This window comes from Taurulus bubalis, assembly GCF_910589615.1.
Source record: "Taurulus bubalis genome assembly, chromosome: 11".
Classification (NCBI taxonomy): Eukaryota; Metazoa; Chordata; class Actinopteri; order Perciformes; family Cottidae; genus Taurulus; species Taurulus bubalis.
Genome location: NC_136599.1, coordinates 756,021 through 774,606, shown reverse-complemented (window position 1 = coordinate 774,606; position 18,586 = coordinate 756,021). Strand labels below are relative to the sequence as shown.

Here is an 18,586-nt window from a genome sequence, read left to right as displayed (position 1 = left end):
CCTTTATGAAAGGTTCTAGCAGGAACCAAAGTGGGTTGTCCTCTGGGGACGAGCCAAAGACCCTCCAGGGTTCTAGTCAGCACGTTTATTTATAAGAGTGGAGTTACATTGCAGACTAAGATTTGTAATATAAAATGTGTGATAATCTTATTAATTATGATGCATTGTTTTGTAGAAGAATGTTAATGAGTAATAAAGATCCAATAACATGATGTTTATTATATTATAGTCTCTAAAGAGTTTGTTCTGCATAATGAGTGCTTTTACTTTTGATCATGAAGAACATCCTTCATAGTTTGTACATCACAATTCTGAATGTAGGTGTTTTATTGGTGTGTTTTTTCATAGTGATGATGCTTCTTTTGCTTCAATAAAACCTTTGAATGAGCTTTCTGTGTCACAGTTCTTCATGTACTTCAGCTCACAACAGAGTCTGATGACTGGAACATGAAGGGTCAACAACAAGCCTCAACAACAGCTTCAATGCAGCTTTCCTGTTTTGATTTCACTAAAATATGATTCTGTTATCAAGCAGCACACTGAGGGAAGTCTTTATCACTAAACTGACTTTCCACCTGAACTCAAATGAATGATGAACATTTCTCTGTCTCTGCTCTCATTGCTTTGTTCATCATGAAGTTCATTTCTAGAGGGAAAGCAGGTCTACCAAAGACCAGAGATCAGGGTCCAGGTCCTCGGTCCTGTCTCTGGTTTAGGAAACAAACCCTTTGGTTCAGCTGAAGGGAGGATCCTGTTACTGGAACCAAACTCCTGGAGAGACTCTCATTTCCAGGAGTTTCCCAGAGTGAGAGCGATGCAAGTCAATGACAGGATGTCTCTGACGTTCAAAAGCACTAAACAGCAGCTGAGTACAGCGAGTCGCCCCCTGGTGGTCAGTAGAGAGAATGCAGCTTCAACACATGAAGCATAGACTTCTATACAACCAGAGGAGTCACCCCCTGGTGGTCAGTAGAGAGAATGCAGCTTCAACACATGAAGCATAGACTTCTATACAACCAGAGGAGTCACCCCCTGGTGGTCAGTAGAGAGAATGCAGCTTCAACACATGAAGCATAGACTTCTATACAACCAGAGGAGTCACCCCCTGGTGGTCAGTAGAGAGAATGCAGCTTCAACACATGAAGCATAGACTTCTATACAACCAGAGGAGTCACCCCCTGGTGGTCAGGAGAGAGAATGCAGCTTTAACACATGAAGCATAGACTTCTATACAACCAGAGGAATCGCCCCCTGGTGGTCAGTAGAGAGAATGCAGCTTCAACACATGAAGCATAGACTTCTATACAACCAGAGGAGTCGCCCCCTGGTGGCCAGCAGATAGAATGCAGCTTTAACACATGAAGCTTTGGCTTCACTTAATAAAGGAGGGCTCATGGTATATTCTCTCATGCATGGAGGACGTCTGTGTGGAGTCAGTACCGCCCCCTGTGGCCCTTTGTTGGGAACTGCATTCCCTTACGTGGCTATTGTCCTCTTCCTCCTGCTCCTCTTCCTGCTCCTCCTCTTCCTCCTGCAGGCAGCAGCCGGCGGATAGCTCCAGCACCCAGCATGCTGTGCGCGGACACCTCGCTCTAGCTGCCCGGAGCTCCCCGACATGCAGTGACTGCAGCGGGGGCTGCTTCAGGACCCTCGGTGAGGAATCGGAGAAATCAGTGTCTGAACAAGCGGCGCTACGACTTGTTGCCGCCGCGTCGGGTCTGTTGTTGCTGTTTCACTGCGGGGGCTAACGGCAGCTCACGTGACGTCTAGTGACGTCTCAGGTGCGTGCGCTCGTGCGTGTGTGTTTGTGTGTGTGCGCGTGGAGCTAACAGTGTTGGCGTTCACGTCTGTAGGTGAAGTTATTGATTTGTATAACGTGGGTTAACCAGCTAATATGTAGCTGATCAGTGCTGCCTTTACGGACGCCTCGTAAACTCCCACTTCTTCTCTTCCTTGTTGTTTTGGACAACAACATCTTAGTTGTTCTCTCGTGCGGAATCAACTTTAAAGACAAAAGGAAAACACATGTAACTGTTATGGATACAGATGTCAATCATCTGTATCCATAACAGTTACATGTGTTTCTTCTATACATGAACAACAAACACAGGATGTGTGTGTGTGTGTGTGTGTGTGTGTGTGTGTGTGTGTGTGTGTGTGTGTGTTCATGTTTAGAAACAGGATGAAATCCACATTGTTTAAATAGTGTCTTGTCAGCAGAATCAAAGTGTGTGTTCCGCGTGGTCCCGCCCCCTTGTGGTTGAGTGACAGCTGGAGGAGCAGCCCTGATGACCAGCTGCTCGTCTCCCTGATCCGTGACGCTGCTGAAGCTCTGCAGCCGAAGCCTCGCGTGGTTTTGGTTTTCCTGGCCGACTCCTTCAGGCCGCTGCATTATTCATTATTCATTATTCATTATTCATGCCACGCGGTTTCCACTCAGAGACCGGCTCCGACACCGGAGCCGGTCTCTGAGTGGAAATGGACTCGGCTGCCGGCTCTGGTTCAGGAGAGCGGTTTGTACAGCGACCCAACAGGTGGAGGAGCAACACGGATCCTCTCAGACGGCTCCACCTTCAGTCCTCTCTCTCTGTGTGTGTGTGTGTGTGTGTGTGTGTGTGTGTGTGTGTGTGTGTGTGTGTACCGTCTTTAGTCCTCATTTGTTCCAAAACCATCACACAAGTCGTTGGCAAATCTCTTGGAAAATGTGATTTGACGCTCATGTGAACCCATGAGGCCCCATGTGAACCCATGAGGCCCCATGTGAGCCCATGAGGCCTCATGTGAGCCCATGAGGCCCCACGCTGCTCCCCACCCCGCAGGATGTCAGTGTGGAGCCGCAGCCAGACTTCAGGTTTAAAAGCATCATGGTCATTGTTTGTCATGAAGTTAGACAAAGCGTCTTGGGCACCAGTCACATGGAGACCCGTTCATGAATATGAGATATGAGTTTACAGCACGTTGCAAAAAATCTGTTGGATGATTATTGATCCTCAGTTTAATGCGTCCTCCTGTTGTCTCTTTAGCCCCGCCCAGTGGCCCGGTGGCGTCATGGCGTCCCGGCTGCTCGACCGTCTCAAGCGCTCCTTGTTCAAAGACGGTCAGGGGGCGGGACCCGAGCAGGAAGCCGCGTGTGCACAGGAGGAGGAAGAGGAGGGGCTTAAGGAGGACGGCTGGGAGGCGGAGCTGGAGGAGGAGGAGTGCCTGACCGACCGGCTCGGGGGAACGCTGCGCTTCGACGGCGGAGGAGGAGGAGGAGCCGAGGACGGAGACGAGGGAGAGGAGTCGGGGATGGACAGTGACTCCGACTTCCTGGGGGAGTCGATGGAGGAGGGGCTGAGCAGCACAGGTGAGCTGAGCAGCACAGGTGAGCTAGAAGCGCGCTAACATGTTCGCTAGTTACCATGTTCGCTAGTTACCATGTTCGCTAGTTACCATGTTCGCTAGTTACCATGTTCGCTAGAAGGGCGTCACCATGTTTGCTAGAAGAAGCGCGTTACCATGTTTGCTAGTTAACATGTTCGCTAATTAACATGTTAGCTAGAAGAGCGTTACCATGTTCGCTAGTTACCATGTTTGCTAGTTAACATGTTCGCTAGAAGGGCGTTACCATGTTTGCTAGAAGAAGCGCGTTACCATGTTTGCTAGTTAACATGTTCGCTAGAAGCGTGTTAACATGTTCGCTAGAAGTGCGTTAACATGGTTGCTAGAAGAAGTGCGTTACCATGTTCGCTAGTTACCATGTTCGCTAGTTAACATGTTCACTAGTTAACATGTTCGCTAGAAGGGCGTTAACATGTTTGGTAGAAGAAGCGCGTTACCATGTTTGCTAGAAGAAGCGCGTTACCATGTTTGCTAGTTAACATGTTCGCTAGAAGCGTGTTAACATGTTCGCTAGAAGTGCGTTAAAATGTTCGCTAGAAGCCCGCTAGGACACTAAATGCTACCTGGTCACCTGCCCCTTCGTCTCACCTGCCCCCCGTAGACACCAGTCCTGTGGGCGTGTCCCCGGTGGGCGTGTCCCCGGTGGGCCCCTTCCCGGTGGGCCCCTTCCCGGTGGGCCCCTCCCCGGTGGGCCCCTCCCCGTCCTTCCTGCTGACGCGGCAGCTCCAGGACAGCTGGATGACCCTGCGTGGTCTCGGTGGAGGAAGTCCCACCTCGACCGGGAGGCAGCTGACGGACGACTTGCTGTTCGAGGTGACGGACGCCAGCGTCGTGACGGACGCCTCCTCTAAATACGTGGTGAGTTCAAAGACACGGTTTAATCCCAAATCCCGCTGGCAGGATGGAAATTGTTCTTCAAACAATCGCCAAAACGACAGCGTTTATCACAGCCAGAAGCTGTAAAAAGACATCATTATCGGTAGAATTGAATCTTTCCAATGGTCCTCAAATGCACAAACCAAATAAACCGAAACGAGGCTAAAATGTTTGATATTTCATCAAAAATATTGTATTATTCATGTCTCATCTAAAATCTCTCGACACATGATCAGTGTAACGGGGTTGTTTTCTGGTCCGAGCAGTTTTTAGCGAACATTGTAAAAAGTGTTTTAACCAGATGGTGAATCAGAAAACAAACTAATATACAACTTGAGTTTATTCTGTGATCGTCTTCACTCTGGTATGAAACTCCAGCGATCAGTCCGATGACTGCTGACAGTGAGGGGCGCGTCCAATCAAACAGATGAACAGTGAGGGGGCGTGTCCAATCAAACAGATGAACAGTGAGGGGGCGTGTCCAATCAAACAGATGAACAGTGAGGGGGCGTGTCCAATCAAACAGATGAACAGTGAGGGGGCGTGTCCAATCAAACAGATGAACAGTGAGGGGGCGTGTCCAATCAAACAGATGAACAGTAAGGGGGCGTGTCCAGCATTAAACCACTTCCTAGAAGCCCACGCTCGTGTCTCCTCGATCATGTCTCCTCCTCCTCCTCCTCATCCTCCTCCTCCTCCTCCTCTTCATTATGATCAGGGTTCATAGACATTTTGACCAATGGATTTCCATCACCTTTTTTTTCCCCCAGTCCGCACCTGATGTGGACACACGGCACTGAAGGCCTAGGTCGAAAACGCACGGCCCGCCACTGCTTAAATGACACAAATTAATTCATTATTTCAATCTCAGCGTAAATGAACGTCATGAACACATGAATTTAACACATTTAGGCCTGGAAATAACCATTTTAAAATTCCATGACTTTTCCAGGTTCTCCATGCCGTAAGAGCCCTGTAAGATGATGCAAATTAAATAAAATGCACAGGAACGTAAAACCGTTCAGTTGTTCTCGTGTTGCGTAGTGACGATGAAGGATCCTGGACTTCCTGGAAGGAGAGGTTGATCCTCTGGAGGGCGTTAGGATGTTTTTACTTTGCCCCCTCAGCTGTACACCGTCCACGTCGTCCAGTCCGGCGGCAGCGACAAGACTCCGGCCGTCATCGCCCGCCGATACTCCGACTTCCAGCGGCTCCACGCCGCGCTGCGCCGCGACCACGGAGGCCAGATGGAGCGCGTCTGCTTCCCGCGTGAGTGGAAGTCTGAAAGCCGCCGCCGCCCTGAACGCCTCCGCTGCTGAACCACTTCCTGTTTGTGCAGGAAAGAAGCTGCGCAGGAACTTCACGGCGGAGACGATCGCCAAGCGGAGTCGGGCGTTCGAGCAGTACCTGTCTCACCTGTGCTCCCTGTCGGCCCTGCGGGGGGCGCTGTGCCTCCGACAGTTCTTCTACCTGACCGACCTGCAGGCCGGACAGCTGCTCATCAGGTAACTGAGACGTCCTACAGAGACGAGAGGAAACCTGGTGCTCTGATGTCCCTCTAGTGGGCGGAGAGCCTGAACGCCTCCTGAGCCACCGAACTGGTTTATTGGAATCATTGACAACGATTCTAATGAGTTGATTGAAAACCAATCCCCCTCTAGGGGGCAGACTGATGGATTGTTCTATAAAACTGTAAATCATAGCTTGTGTTATGGAGAGAAAAAAAAAACCCAAAACTGCTGTATTTGGGTGTTTTCCATCCATTATCAGCCGCTTATCCGGGTCGGGTCGCGGTGGCAGCAGGTTCAGCAGGCCGACCCAGGCTTCCCTCTCACCCGCAACACTTTCCAGCTCATTCTGGGGGATCCCGAGGCGTTCCAAGGCCAGCCGGGAGATATAATCCCTCCAGCGTGTCCTCGGTCTTCCCCGGGGTCTCCTACCAGTTGGACGTGCCTGGAAAACCTCTAATGGGAGGCGTCCAGGAGGCATCCTGACTAGATGCTGAACCACCTCAGCTTGGGTGTTTTGAACACCATAAGTAATGTACAAGTAAAATATATGGTTTGGTACATGAGAAATCTCAAATGTCACAAATGTGCCCCAATGAGAATGTTGGAGTCCTCGTCTGAATGTTCTCTGTTCTAAACCCTCTCTAACTTTGTTCTGCTTCACTTTATCAAAGTCAACCTTTGCAGAGAGAATGTTCACATATTGAGCTATGATTTGGGTTAGAGAATGTTCACATATTGAGCTATGATTTGGGTTAGAGAATGTTCACATATTGAGCTATGATTTGGGTTAGAGAATGTTCACATATTGAGTTATGATTTGGGTTAGAGAATGTTCACATATTGAGCTATGATTTGGGTTAGAGAATGTTCACATATTGAGTTATGATTTGGGTTAGAGAATGTTCACATATTGTTATGATGGTTTTGTTGTTTTTGTGTCGTTGAGGGCGGGGCGTCACCAGGAGGCCTTGGGTCCGCTGCTCAACGCCAAGAGACTGCAACACAAACTGGGCTGGGCGAGCGACCGTGACGGCGAGGCTCAGGCTCCGCCCCCGGCCTCCTCCCATTGGCTCTTCACCTTGGTGGGTCTGTCGAGCTGTTTCCAGGAAGCGGACCAGCTGGAGGAAGCCCGCGATCATTGCGACGACGCCCTCCGTGTCCTAACCGCCGAGGCGGAAGACGGGCCCCTCCCACTTCAGGATAAGCCCCGCCCACCGACCGAAAAGCGGGAAGCGTCGCCGCGGCGCGTCGACAGGCCACACCCCCTCTTGCTGCCATTGCTGCGGGCGGTGGTCCGGCTGTCGTGGCAGACGGGTCGGGACAAGCGGCAGTGGGAGGAGCTTCTGCAGCAGCTGGAGGAGCAGAGGGCGGGGCTAGTGGACAACCAGCCAACCATTAACGAGTTCCTGGTCTCACACACACTGCAGGAGAGCGAAGGGGAGGGCTAGAACCACACACACACACACACACACACACTGCAGGAGAGCGAAGGGGAGGGCTAGAACCACACACACACACACACACACACACTCTGCAGTACAATCACCACACTACAACATGTGAGTGCTGCGTTCACTGTGCAGAAAGAAAAGTTGACAAAAAGCCGTAATATGGTCTCAATATTTCAGGATAATACTTATTTAATAAGTACGGAAGCCTGAGAGAGAAAACTTTCTGCCGCTTCGTTTTCTGAGTCCGATCAAAAATGTTTCTGTGTTTGTGACTGAAGAACTGGTCAAAAATATGTATATATATATAAATAATTATACTTCATGTGTTAGCCAGTATTGATACTAAACACAAAGTATATTATACTTTTAACACTTTAAAGACAAATATTATTATACATTTTTGTATACATTTTTTATAAAGATAAATAAGTTTTAATTGCGACCAAAAAGTCAAATTATGACAAGAAAACTAAAAGTATATATATATATGACGACATTATATTTGAATAAAGTCTAACTATTGTTTTTAATAGTTGCTGTCATAATTTTGAGAAAAGTAATATCTTTACCAGAAATTGTATAAAGTTAAGCTTTTATAAGAAAAGTTATATTTAAAAAAATCTATTTTTGAGAAGAAAAATTAAAAATGTTGTCAAAAAAATAATAACAATCATATTTTGACCGTTTCTCTTTATTTTCCCCAAATATTCTACTTTATTTCCTCTGATTCTATTTTTCAGACTTTTATTTTTTTATCCCACAGTACGAGTCGCCGTATTTTATTACTTTTACCCGTGTGTTGACTGAGCTGTGGGAATTATATATTCAATAATAGATCAAAGCGTCTGGGCTCCTAAAATAGTTTGAATAGTTTAAATAGTTTGGAGAAACTAAAAGAGTTAAAATGCTAAAGAGCGGTTCTCTACGGTTCCTGAACACATCTCCTGCAGAACGTCTCGTGCATTTAGATTTAAAGAACCTTTAATTGCATTAGAAGTGGTGGAAGTTTAAAAGGTAAAGAGGCATTAATATGACTTATGTGCTGCTGTTCAGTGATGATGTGTTGTTTATGAGAATCAAACGAGATTCACGAAACAGAAAAGAATAAAAGCATCTTTAGTGTAAAACAAGTCATTTAAAAAAGGGACGGAGCGCGTCGTTCCACCTGGATGACTTTACACTTCATTACACTCCGTTCACCTGGATGACTTTACACTTCATTACACTATGTTCACCTGGATGACTTTACACCTTATTACACTCCGTTCACCTGGATGACTTTACACCTTATTACACCATGTTCACCTGGATGACTTTACACTTCATTACACTATGTTCACCTGGATGACTTTACACCTTATTACACTATGTCCACCTGGGTGACTTTACACCTTATTACACCATGTTCACCTGGATGACTTTACACCTTATTACACTATGTTCACCTGGATGACTTTACACCTTATTACACTATGTTCACCTGGATGACTTTACACCTTATTACACTATGTTCACCTGGATGACTTTACACCTTATTACACTATGTCCACCTGGATGACTTTACACTTCATTACACTATGTTCACCTGGATGACTTTACACCTTATTACACTATGTTCACCTGGATGACTTTACACCTTACTACACTATGTTCACCTGGATGACTTTACACCTTATTACACTATGTCCACCTGGATGACTTTACACCTTATTACACTATGTTCACCTGGATGACTTTGGAGCTGCAGATTCCACGACTGAGAGGAAAGAGGAACGTGTGTCTGGATTCTTTGAGTCGCGCTTCAGAGGAAAGACTTTGTGTTTTATCTTTGATCTTTTACGGCTGCTGGAACCAAACTGAGTTATTACAAAGTGTGTTCTGCAGACCGGCCTCGTGGAGCGATACACAAGTACATGTACCAGCACGTTTACAAGTATATTTACAAGTACGTTTACAAGTATCTGTTCAAGTATATGCTCAAGTATATTTACAAGTATATGCTCAAGTATATTTACAAGTATATGTTCATGTATGATTTATGGAATACATTTGCTACAAACTCCAAAGTCTCTCCGTCGTTATTTCTTCACCTTTGACCTTCAGTGTCTCGTCACATCATTCCAGCAGGGTTATATCTATCTATTATATATATATATATATATATATATATATATATACACTCACCTAAAGGATTATTAGGAACACCATACTAATACTGTGTTTGACCCCCTTTCGCCTTCAGAACTGCCTTAATTCTACGTGGCATTGATTCAACAAGGTGCTGAAAGCATTCTTTAGAAATGTTGGCCCATATTGATAGGAGAGCATCTTGCAGTTGATGGAGATTTGTGGGATGCACATCCAGGACACGAAGCTCCCGTTCCACCACATCCCAAAGATGCTCTATTGGGTTGAGATCTGGTGACTGTGGGGCCATTTTAGTACAGTGAACTCATCGTCATGTTCAAGACACCAATTAGAAATGATTGGAGCTTTGTGACATGGTGCATTATCCTGCTGGAAGTAGCCATTAGAGGATGGGTACATGGTGGCCATAAAGGGATGGACATGGTCAGGAACAATGCTCAGGTAGGCCGTGGCATTTAAACGATGCCCAATTGGCACTAAGGGGCCTAAAGTGTGCCAAGAAAACATCCCCACACCATTACACCACCAGCCTGCACAGTGGTAACAAGGCATGATGGATCCATGTTCTCATTCTGTTTACGCCAAATTCTGACTCTACCATCTGAATGTCTCAACAGAAATCGAGACTCATCAGACCAGGCAACATTTTTCCAGTCTTCAACTGTCCAATTGTGGTGAGCTCTTGCAAATTGTAGCCTCTTGTTCCTATTGGTAGTGGAGATGAGTGGAACCCGGTGGGGTCTTCTGCTGTTGGAGCCCGTCCGCCTCAAGGTTGTGCGTGTTGTGGCTCACAAATGCTTTGCTGCACACCTCGGTTGTAACGAGTGGTTATTTCAGTCAAAGTTGCTCTTCTATCAGCTTGAATCAGTCGGCCCATTCTCCTCTGACCTCTAGCATCAACAAGGCATTTTCGCCCACAGGACTGCCGCATACTGGATGTCTTTCCCTTTTCACACCATTCTTTGTAAACCCTAGAAATGGTTGTGCGTGAAAATGCCAGTAACTGAGCAGATTGTGAAATACTCAGACCGGCCCGTCTGGCACCAACAACCATGCCACGCTCAAAATTGCTTAAATCACCTTTCTTTCCCATTCTGACATTCAGTTTGGAGTTCAGGAGATTGTCTTGACCAGGACCACACCCCTACATGCATTGAAGCAACTGCCATGTGATTGGTTGATTAGATAACTGCATTAATGAGAAATTGAACAGGTGTTCCTAATAATCCTTTAGGTGAGTGTATATATATATATATATATCTATATATATATAGATATATATATATATATATATATATATATATCTATATATATATAGATATATATATATATAGATATATAGATATAGATCAGGATTCTCATGTGTGGTGGAGATTTTATTTAGAAGGTATTATTCTTAAACGTGTGGATCGTTTAGTGAGGTCAGTTTGCCCAGACTGAACCGGGCCATCTTGGAATGATAGCAGGGTATCTTTCTATTGTTGGGATTCTTCTGTTTTCTTGTTTTCTTTCTCTGGGCTATCACTTTTCTTTCTCAGGGCCGCGATCAAGCGGCAGGCAACAGCTGGGTGACGAGGCCTGTCCCCTGTCTGCACGCGGATGGCAGCGTGGGGGGAGGGGAAAGGGGGGAGGGCAACCATTTCAAAGAATAATTGTTGATGTATAAAACTCATGTGAACTATTTTTTCCGGGTCAGACCTCTGAACCATTTTGTGGGGAAAGAGCTCTGCCCATTCAGCTGAATGTTTTACTAGTTTCTGTTTAATAAATACTTAAAGACATTTAAGTGTTTCACATCGCATTTGCTTTCCACTGAAGGAAATTGACAAGTTAAAATTTCCATTACATCATGTCGTTGAGAACCTGGAACAGTCATGAGTTTATAAATGGTTATTTCCAGGCCTGGAAAAGTCCTTGAAAAAAATTAAAAAATCCTCAAAGTTTAGTAAAAGTCATGTAAATGTGTTATATTCATGTGTTCATGTAAATGTGTTATATTCATGTGTTCATGGCGTTCATTTCCGCTGAGTTTGAAATAATGAATATGCTTTTAAAAGAAAGACTCAAAATATAAGCAGGCATACATACAGGCATCTATATAAATGTTTATTCTTTTAATCAAACTATTGTCTCATTCATTTGAGTCATTTAAGGTTTACTGTATGCTTTGTGTTCTCATTGTTAGTTTAAATACTACATTTACTAGTGATGTGAGATGAAGCTTCCTGAAGCGTTGAAGCTTTCCATCCAATCGGTTCGCTCATGGGCCGACGCTTCATGGAGCTTCATCTGCTCTACTGCGCCACCAAGTGGACAATACATGTAAAACAAGCAGAGTGGTCATAACACCATGACACCACGGCTTTGTGTGTGAAGCTTTAAATTGAATAAATTATGTTTGTGACGCCAATACATCAATTATTAACTTATTAATATTGTGTCTATCTTTATGATATATTGGCGGGGTCAAAATCAAAACTCAAAACAAATTGGGAAGAATGTGATGTGACTGTGGGTCAGTGGTTAGAATATCTGACTTTCAGTCAGAGGATCGATGGTTTGAGCCTCAGCTCTGTTAGTTCATGTTGATGTGTCCAATTTTTTAAGTAAAAATAAGAACTTTTCCACAGTGCTGGGCTTTTTGAGACTATTTCGCCTGCTTTATAAAATACCCTTTCACAGGCACACATGAAGCTGTACAGAGAGGAAGGGGGAATCCATTGAGTTTCTCTGCCTCTTATATTTCAAATCGCACGGCAAACCCACGAACCATTTTCTGAATCAGTCACGTGGAACGACGGCTCAGAGGCTTCCAACGTCACCGACACAAGCCTCGATACGCTTCACCTAAATCTACCTGGTTACTGGACACGCGCATCGAAGCCTCGACATGAAAGGACACATCACTACCATTTACTCACTTTTTACTGTTTACACCCAGACTTCACTAAATGTTTGTAGTGGACATTTGGTTTAAAGTCATGGATCACTGGTCGGGATGTTATGGACCCTGCTTGTTCTCTTTGGACGGAGCCCCAAAAATAAACCTTTTAAAGTTTTAAAAGTTGAGGAAAATGTTAAACTTTTGTTCTCATTAAAGATTACTTTGGATCCATTTCATTGACCCAGATCTCAACATGTCAATCAAACGACTGAATGCTCCTAGAACATGTAGAGCAGTAACGGAACAGCGATGTGGTGAAGGTCAAGATGAGCTCACCTTCTCCCGGAGATGAATAATAATAATAAAGTCTACTTGAGTGAAGCGGTGGCGCTCCAACCTTTGAAACTAGAGTCTGTGATTGGCCGTCACAATGTGGGGGGAGGAGTCAACACGTTTATTTTTACAACTTAATCAAAGTTATCCTTTTTTTTTCATTTCAAATGAGATCTTCACCTTTTTGAATGCAGTGGTTTAGTTTAATGTTTAATGTGAATTGTTTTCAGCTAACGTATTACACCGTTTGTAGATTTGCACATTTTAAATTTCCCGGTTCAGTTTTGAACATCAACAAAACAAGTAGTTCCCCGCTGCCGCCAGCAGAGGGCGCCCCGCTGCCGCCAGCAGAGGGCGCCCCGCTGCCGCCAGCAGAGGGTAATTTTCCTGATTTGTTTGATTTTTTTCCTGATTTGTGTTACTGATTAAATGAATACAACAATCCTGACTTGTTTTCTATTTGATTTTTCCTGATTCCTTTTCCTGATTTTTTTTTTCAAATATTTTCTGATCTTCTTTCTTTTTTCCCTTTTTTAAATAAATTGTTTCAATTTTTGTAAAAAAAATTCTTTCCACGTCTTTGTCCAATTTTTTTTTTAATTTTCCTGATTATTTTCCTGAATTTGTTATTTTTTCCTGATTTATTTCCTGGTACTTTTTTTCTCATACGTTTAAATTTGTTTTATTAAAAAATCTTTTTTATTTGTTCCAGATTTTTTTCCCTCATGATTTTTATATATTTTCCTGATTTGTATTTTCCTGGATCTTTCCAGATTCTTAGTATTTTCCCTGATTATTTTCTTTTGATTTATTTACAGATTTTTGTAAATTTTCCCTAATTTTTACCAAAACATTTATATTGTGTCCTTATTCTTTACCTGATTTGTTATATTTTCCTGATTCAATTATTTGTACTGATTCTTTTGCCAGAATTTGTCTTTCCTGATTATTCATGTTCATTTGTTTACAAATGATTGTTTTCTGATTTATTTAAAGTTTTTATGATTCCTTTTGATTTTTTTTTAATTCTTGCGGATTTGTTTTCGATTTTTTATTTTCAGATTTGTTTACAGGTTTGTTTTATTTTACTGATTTCTTTATCCTGATTTGTTCAGTTTGTTTTATTTTTCCTGATTTGTTTCCTGATTTCTTTGTGTCCTGATTGAATTCCTCCCTCACAAATGCAGTCTTCTTTCTTGTAGTTTTCCACCTCACCACCAGAGGTCACCCTGCAGCAGCTCATGTTGGAGCGATGACACAGTCGCCTGTCAGATTCCTCAGGTCAGATGGAGAGAAACAACAGGAGTGGTTCCATTGCAGCAGACAACAGATTACAGAATAGATCTCTGCTGGTTGACGTCTGAAAACTGATCTGAGGTCAGATTCAGTCCAGCTGGGTTTTTATGTAGCGCTGCTGCTGCTTTCTTTCCCTGCACAGCTGATAAGTGTTCGCTGTAAATAAGTCCCATCATCATCAGCATCATCCTGCACAAAACATCACCATGGTGACAAGGCCAAGAGCTGAGAGATCAGCTGACGTAGAGACACCAGTTGCCACGGCGACGGTCACGGTGCAGGGCCGAAGAGCCAACATGGCTGACGTGGGAAAGCGTCACGTCCAAAGTCCGACGTCCACTCCCCAGATTGAAAATGACTCGCATAAAGCGCTCAGTGAGTAAGACAAACTGAACTGAACAAGATCAAAAGCACTGATTGCTTTTGTATAAAGTTAATCAACTTCTGGTCTTCAACATACATCTTTAAGGTAAGCAACAAACTGAACATGACAAAAGAAGGAGTGGCTTGTCCCTCACAGGGACCCTTACTACTGAACATGACAAAAGAAGGAGTGGCTTGTCCCTCACAGGGACCCTTACTACTGAACATGACAAAAGAAGGAGGGGCTTGTCCCTCACAGGGACCCTTACTACTGAACATGACAAAAGGAGTGGCTTGTCCCTCACAGGGACCCTTACTACTGAACATGACAAAAGAAGGAGGGGCTTGTCCCTCACAGGGACCCTTACTACTGAACATGACAAAAGAAGGAGGGGCTTGTCCCTCACAGGGACCCTTACTACTGAACATGACAAAAGGAGTGGCTTGTCCCTCACAGGGACCCTTACTACTGAACATGACAAAAGAAGGAGTGGCTTGTCCCTCACAGGGACCCTTACTACTGAACATGACAAAAGAAGGAGTGGCTTGTCCCTCACAGGGACCCTTACTACTGAACATGACAAAAGAAGGAGGGATTCCTTCTGTATTTGATTCATTACCATGTCTCAATATAACAGAGGACTCCTGTGCTAACTTTACTCCCTCCAGATTGATCAGCTCGTCGATGGTGCTACTGGCTCACTGAGAGTGACACTGGACTCGATAGCCCCTCTAAAAAAGAGGATCATTAAGCAAAGGAGGCTCGCTCCATGGTACAACCCTCAGACCCGTATATTGAAGCAAGCATCAGGAAGCTTGAGGGCATATGGTGTTCCAACAGTCTGGAGGAGTCCCGGTTGGTTTGGCGGATAGTCTGAGAACATATAAGAAGGCCCTCCGTAATGCCAGAGGAGCCTACTACTCATCACTAACAGAGAAACACAAGAGCAACCCTAGGTTTCTCTTTAGCACTGTGGCCCGGCTGGCTGAGAGTCATAGCTCGGTGGATCCGTGTTTTCCTATAGACCTCAGTAGTAATGACTTCATGAACTTCTTCAATGGTAAGATTCTGGCTATTAAAGGCAGGATCGGTAATCTCCTGCCCTCGACTACTGCCGGTCCATCCTCAGGTGGGATGGCCATGGAGGAGGCTGTGGGCCCTGCTGTGTGTCTGGATGGATTTTATACCATCAACCTCGATTTAGGCCCGGCGCTATGGCGAGCCTTGGGGTTCCGGGCCCGCCCTGAACGGACTAGCCTGTCAGTCACTTATCAGCGGGAGACAAGGAGAGGTCCGCTCTGCTCAGGGAACACAAACTTGTCTGCGCCTGCGCCGGACGGACTGAAGGGACACGTGCCGAGCAGGGACAAGTCGAAAGGTTTCAGCATCGAGCGGCGTCCTCGGGTTGTCCACGGGTCGTGCGCAGATCCAGTGCTGCATTTTAAATTAGTACCGCTCAGACTTTCATGTATTTGACTCAAAGTACAAAATGACATGTAAACTCTGTAATTAGCTTTGCATGATGAGACAGCTTACTGCTCTTCTCACCCTCATCTGCATTAATGACAAAGAGCAGGGACGCGTTCAGATCCAGTTTTCAGGGCTCTCAAGTGTCACGCATTGAGCGTGACTGTCACGCATTTCGGTCTTAAGTCCCGCCCTCCCGCCACACATCGTATTTCTCACGCTGAAAAAAAACTCTAGGCTATTTAATGTGCCGCAGCGCGCTAACATGACCTGGTCGCGCTGCCCTCACCATGGAGGAATCAAGCACGTCTCCCCCGAATCCCCTGCCAATCAATAAAAAGAAATGGGCGACACGAATAGCCAATCAGAAAAACGTATCTGTTGTATCTGGGTGAAATGTAATCCCGGCCGCGCCTCCCTCCAATAGGAGAATAAAGTTTAGTGCTCAATAATGTGACCATGTTCCACATTCCACTGATCTGAAGGCCGTGTCCAAAAAGCAATGTTTTCTATCTGTTGTGGGCTATCTGTTGTGGGCTAGCTGTTGTGGGCTAGCTGTTGTGGGCTAGCTGTTGTGGGCTAGCTGTTGTGGGCTAACTGTTGTAGGCTAGCTGTTGTGGGCTAGCTGTTGTGGGCTAGCTGTTGTGGGCTATCTGTTGTGGGCTAGCTGTTGTAGGCTAGCTGTTGTGGGCTAGCTGTTGTGGGCTAGCTGTTGTAGGCTAGCTGTTGTGGGCTAGCTGTTGTGGGCTAGCTGTTGTAGGCTAGCTGTTGGGAGGCCATTTTCGTTGTTGCTGCATGCTGCGCTGCTGCGCTCCGTTTCGGACAAACACCGGACAGTGTTGTTGTTGTTGAGTGTGAAACAGTGTGAAGCGAAAAAGCGCAACCATTCACGTCTGTGCATTGACTTTACATGTAATCTACTCACTCAAATACTACGCAACTCTTTTGGTATGAACGCACCATTAGGCCTACGATTCATGTCTAATTCTATTGGGCAGGCTACCTGCTCAGCTGCCTATTTATTAGCTTGTGAGATTCTACATAATACTATAATAATCTACCTCTTCTTAAGAAGCCCACTCTGGATCCAGAGGTGTTGGCTAACTACAGACCTATCTCTAACCTTCCCTTCCTCTCTAAGATACTGGAGAAGGTAGTCGCAAACCAGTTGTGTGACTTTTTACATAACAATAGTTTATTTGAGAAGTTTCCGTCAGGATTTAGAAAACATCATAGCACAGAGACACTAGTGACAATTACTAAAGACCTTCTAGTTGCATCAGATAGGGGACTTGTCTCTGTACTGGTCTTGTTAGACCTTAGTGCTTCTCTGGTCTCCTCTCTGGTCTCCTCTCTGGTCTCCTCTCTCGTCTACTCTCTGGTCCCCTCGTCTCCTCTCTGGTCCTCTCGTCTCCTCTCTGGTCCCCTCGTCTCCTCTCTGGTCCTCTCGTCTCCTCTCTGGTCCCCTCGTCTCCTCTCTCGTCTCCTCTTTCGTCTCCTCTCTCGTCTCCTCTCTCGTCTCCTCTCTGGTCTCCTCTCTCGTCTCCTCTGTCATCTCCTCTGTCATCTCCTCTCTCATCTCCTCTCTCGTCTCCTCTCTCGTCTCCTCTCTGGTTCTCTCGTCTCCTCTCTCGTCTCCTCTCTCGTCTCCTCTCTGGTCCCCTCGTCTCCTCTCTGGTCTCCTCTCTGGTCCTCTCGTCTCCTCTCTGGTCCCCTCGTCTCCTCTCTGGTCTCCTCTCTGGTCTCCTCTCTGGTCCCCTCGTCTCCTCTCTGGTCCCCTCGTCTCCTCTCTGGTCTCCTCTCTGGTCCTCTCGTCTCCTCTCTGGTCTCCTCTCTGGTCTCCTCTCTCGTCTCCTCTCTCGTCTCCTCTCTGGTCCCCTCGTCTCCTCTCTGGTCTCCTCTCTGGTCCTCTCGTCTCCTCTCTGGTCTCCTCTCTGGTCTCCTCTCTCGTCTCCTCTCTCGTCTCCTCTCTGGTCCCCTCGTCTCCTCTCTGGTCTCCTCTCTGGTCTCCTCTCTGGTCCTCTCTCGTCTCCTCTCTCGTCTCCTCTCTCGTCTCCTCTCTGGTCTCCTCTCTGGTCTCCTCTCTCGTCTCCTCTCTGGTCTCCTCTCTGGTCCCCTCGTCTCCTCTCTGGTCTCCTCTCTCGTCTCCTCTCTCGTCTCCTCTCTCGTCTCCTCTCTGGTCCCCTCGTCTCGTCTCTCGTCTCCTCTCTGGTCTCCTCTCTGGTCCTCTCGTCTCCTCTCTGGTCCCCTCGTCTCCTCTCTGGTCTCCTCTCTGGTCTCCTCTCTCGTCTCCTCTCTCGTCTCCTCTCTGGTCCCCTCGTCTCGTCTCTGGTCTCCTCTCTGGTCTCCTCTCTGGTCTCCTCTCTGGTCCTCTCTCGTCTCCTCTCTGGTCTCCTCTCTCGTCTCCTCTCTCGTCTCCTCTCTCGTCTCCTCTCTGGTCCCCTCGTCTCGTCTCTCGTCTCCTCTCTGGTCTCCTCTCTGGTCTCCTCTCTGGTCCTCTCTCGTCTCCTCTCTGGTCTCCTCTCTCGTCTCCTCTCTCGTCTCCTCTCTGGTCCCCTCGTCTCCTCTCTCGTCTCCTCTCTGGTCTCCTCTCTGGTCTCCTCTCTGGTCCTCTCTCGTCTCCTCTCTGGTCTCCTCTCTGGTCTCCTCTCTGGTCCTCTCTCGTCTCCTCTCTCGTCTCCTCTCTCGTCTCCTCTCTCGTCTCCTCTCTGGTTCTCTCGTCTCCTCTCTCGTCTCCTCTCTCGTCTCCTCTCTGGTCCCCTCGTCTCCTCTCTCGTCTCCTCTCTGGTCCTCTCGTCTCCTCTCTCGTCTCCTCTCTCGTCTCCTCTCTCGTCTCCTCTCTGGTCTCCTCTCTCGTCTCCTCTCTCGTCTCCTC

At 46.2% G+C, this 18,586-nt stretch overlaps 1 protein-coding gene across 1 annotated transcript; it reads left to right on the top strand.

Annotated features, from left to right (window-relative positions):
- Positions 1-1,662: 1,662 nt before the first annotated feature.
- snx21 (sorting nexin family member 21) lies at positions 1,663-7,791 on the top strand. Its single transcript, XM_079226863.1, has 6 exons — positions 1,663-1,781; positions 3,024-3,346; positions 3,983-4,239; positions 5,385-5,526; positions 5,597-5,762; positions 6,715-7,791. Exons 2-6 carry the CDS (start codon positions 3,049-3,051, stop codon positions 7,214-7,216), a joined length of 1,365 nt encoding a protein of 454 aa, XP_079082989.1. The 5' UTR covers positions 1,663-1,781; positions 3,024-3,048; the 3' UTR covers positions 7,217-7,791.
- Positions 7,792-18,586: the final 10,795 nt, after the last annotated feature.

Coding starts and splice junctions, on each gene's coding strand:
- snx21 (XM_079226863.1), top strand. CDS start 3,049: ATGGCGTCCCGGCTGCTCGACCGTCTCAAGCGCTCCTTGTTCAAAGAC. Junction 3,347..3,982: donor GGAGGGGCTGAGCAGCACAG/GTGAGCTGAGCA, acceptor TGCCCCCCGTAG/ACACCAGTCCTGTGGGCGTG. Junction 4,240..5,384: donor ACGCCTCCTCTAAATACGTG/GTGAGTTCAAAG, acceptor TTGCCCCCTCAG/CTGTACACCGTCCACGTCGT.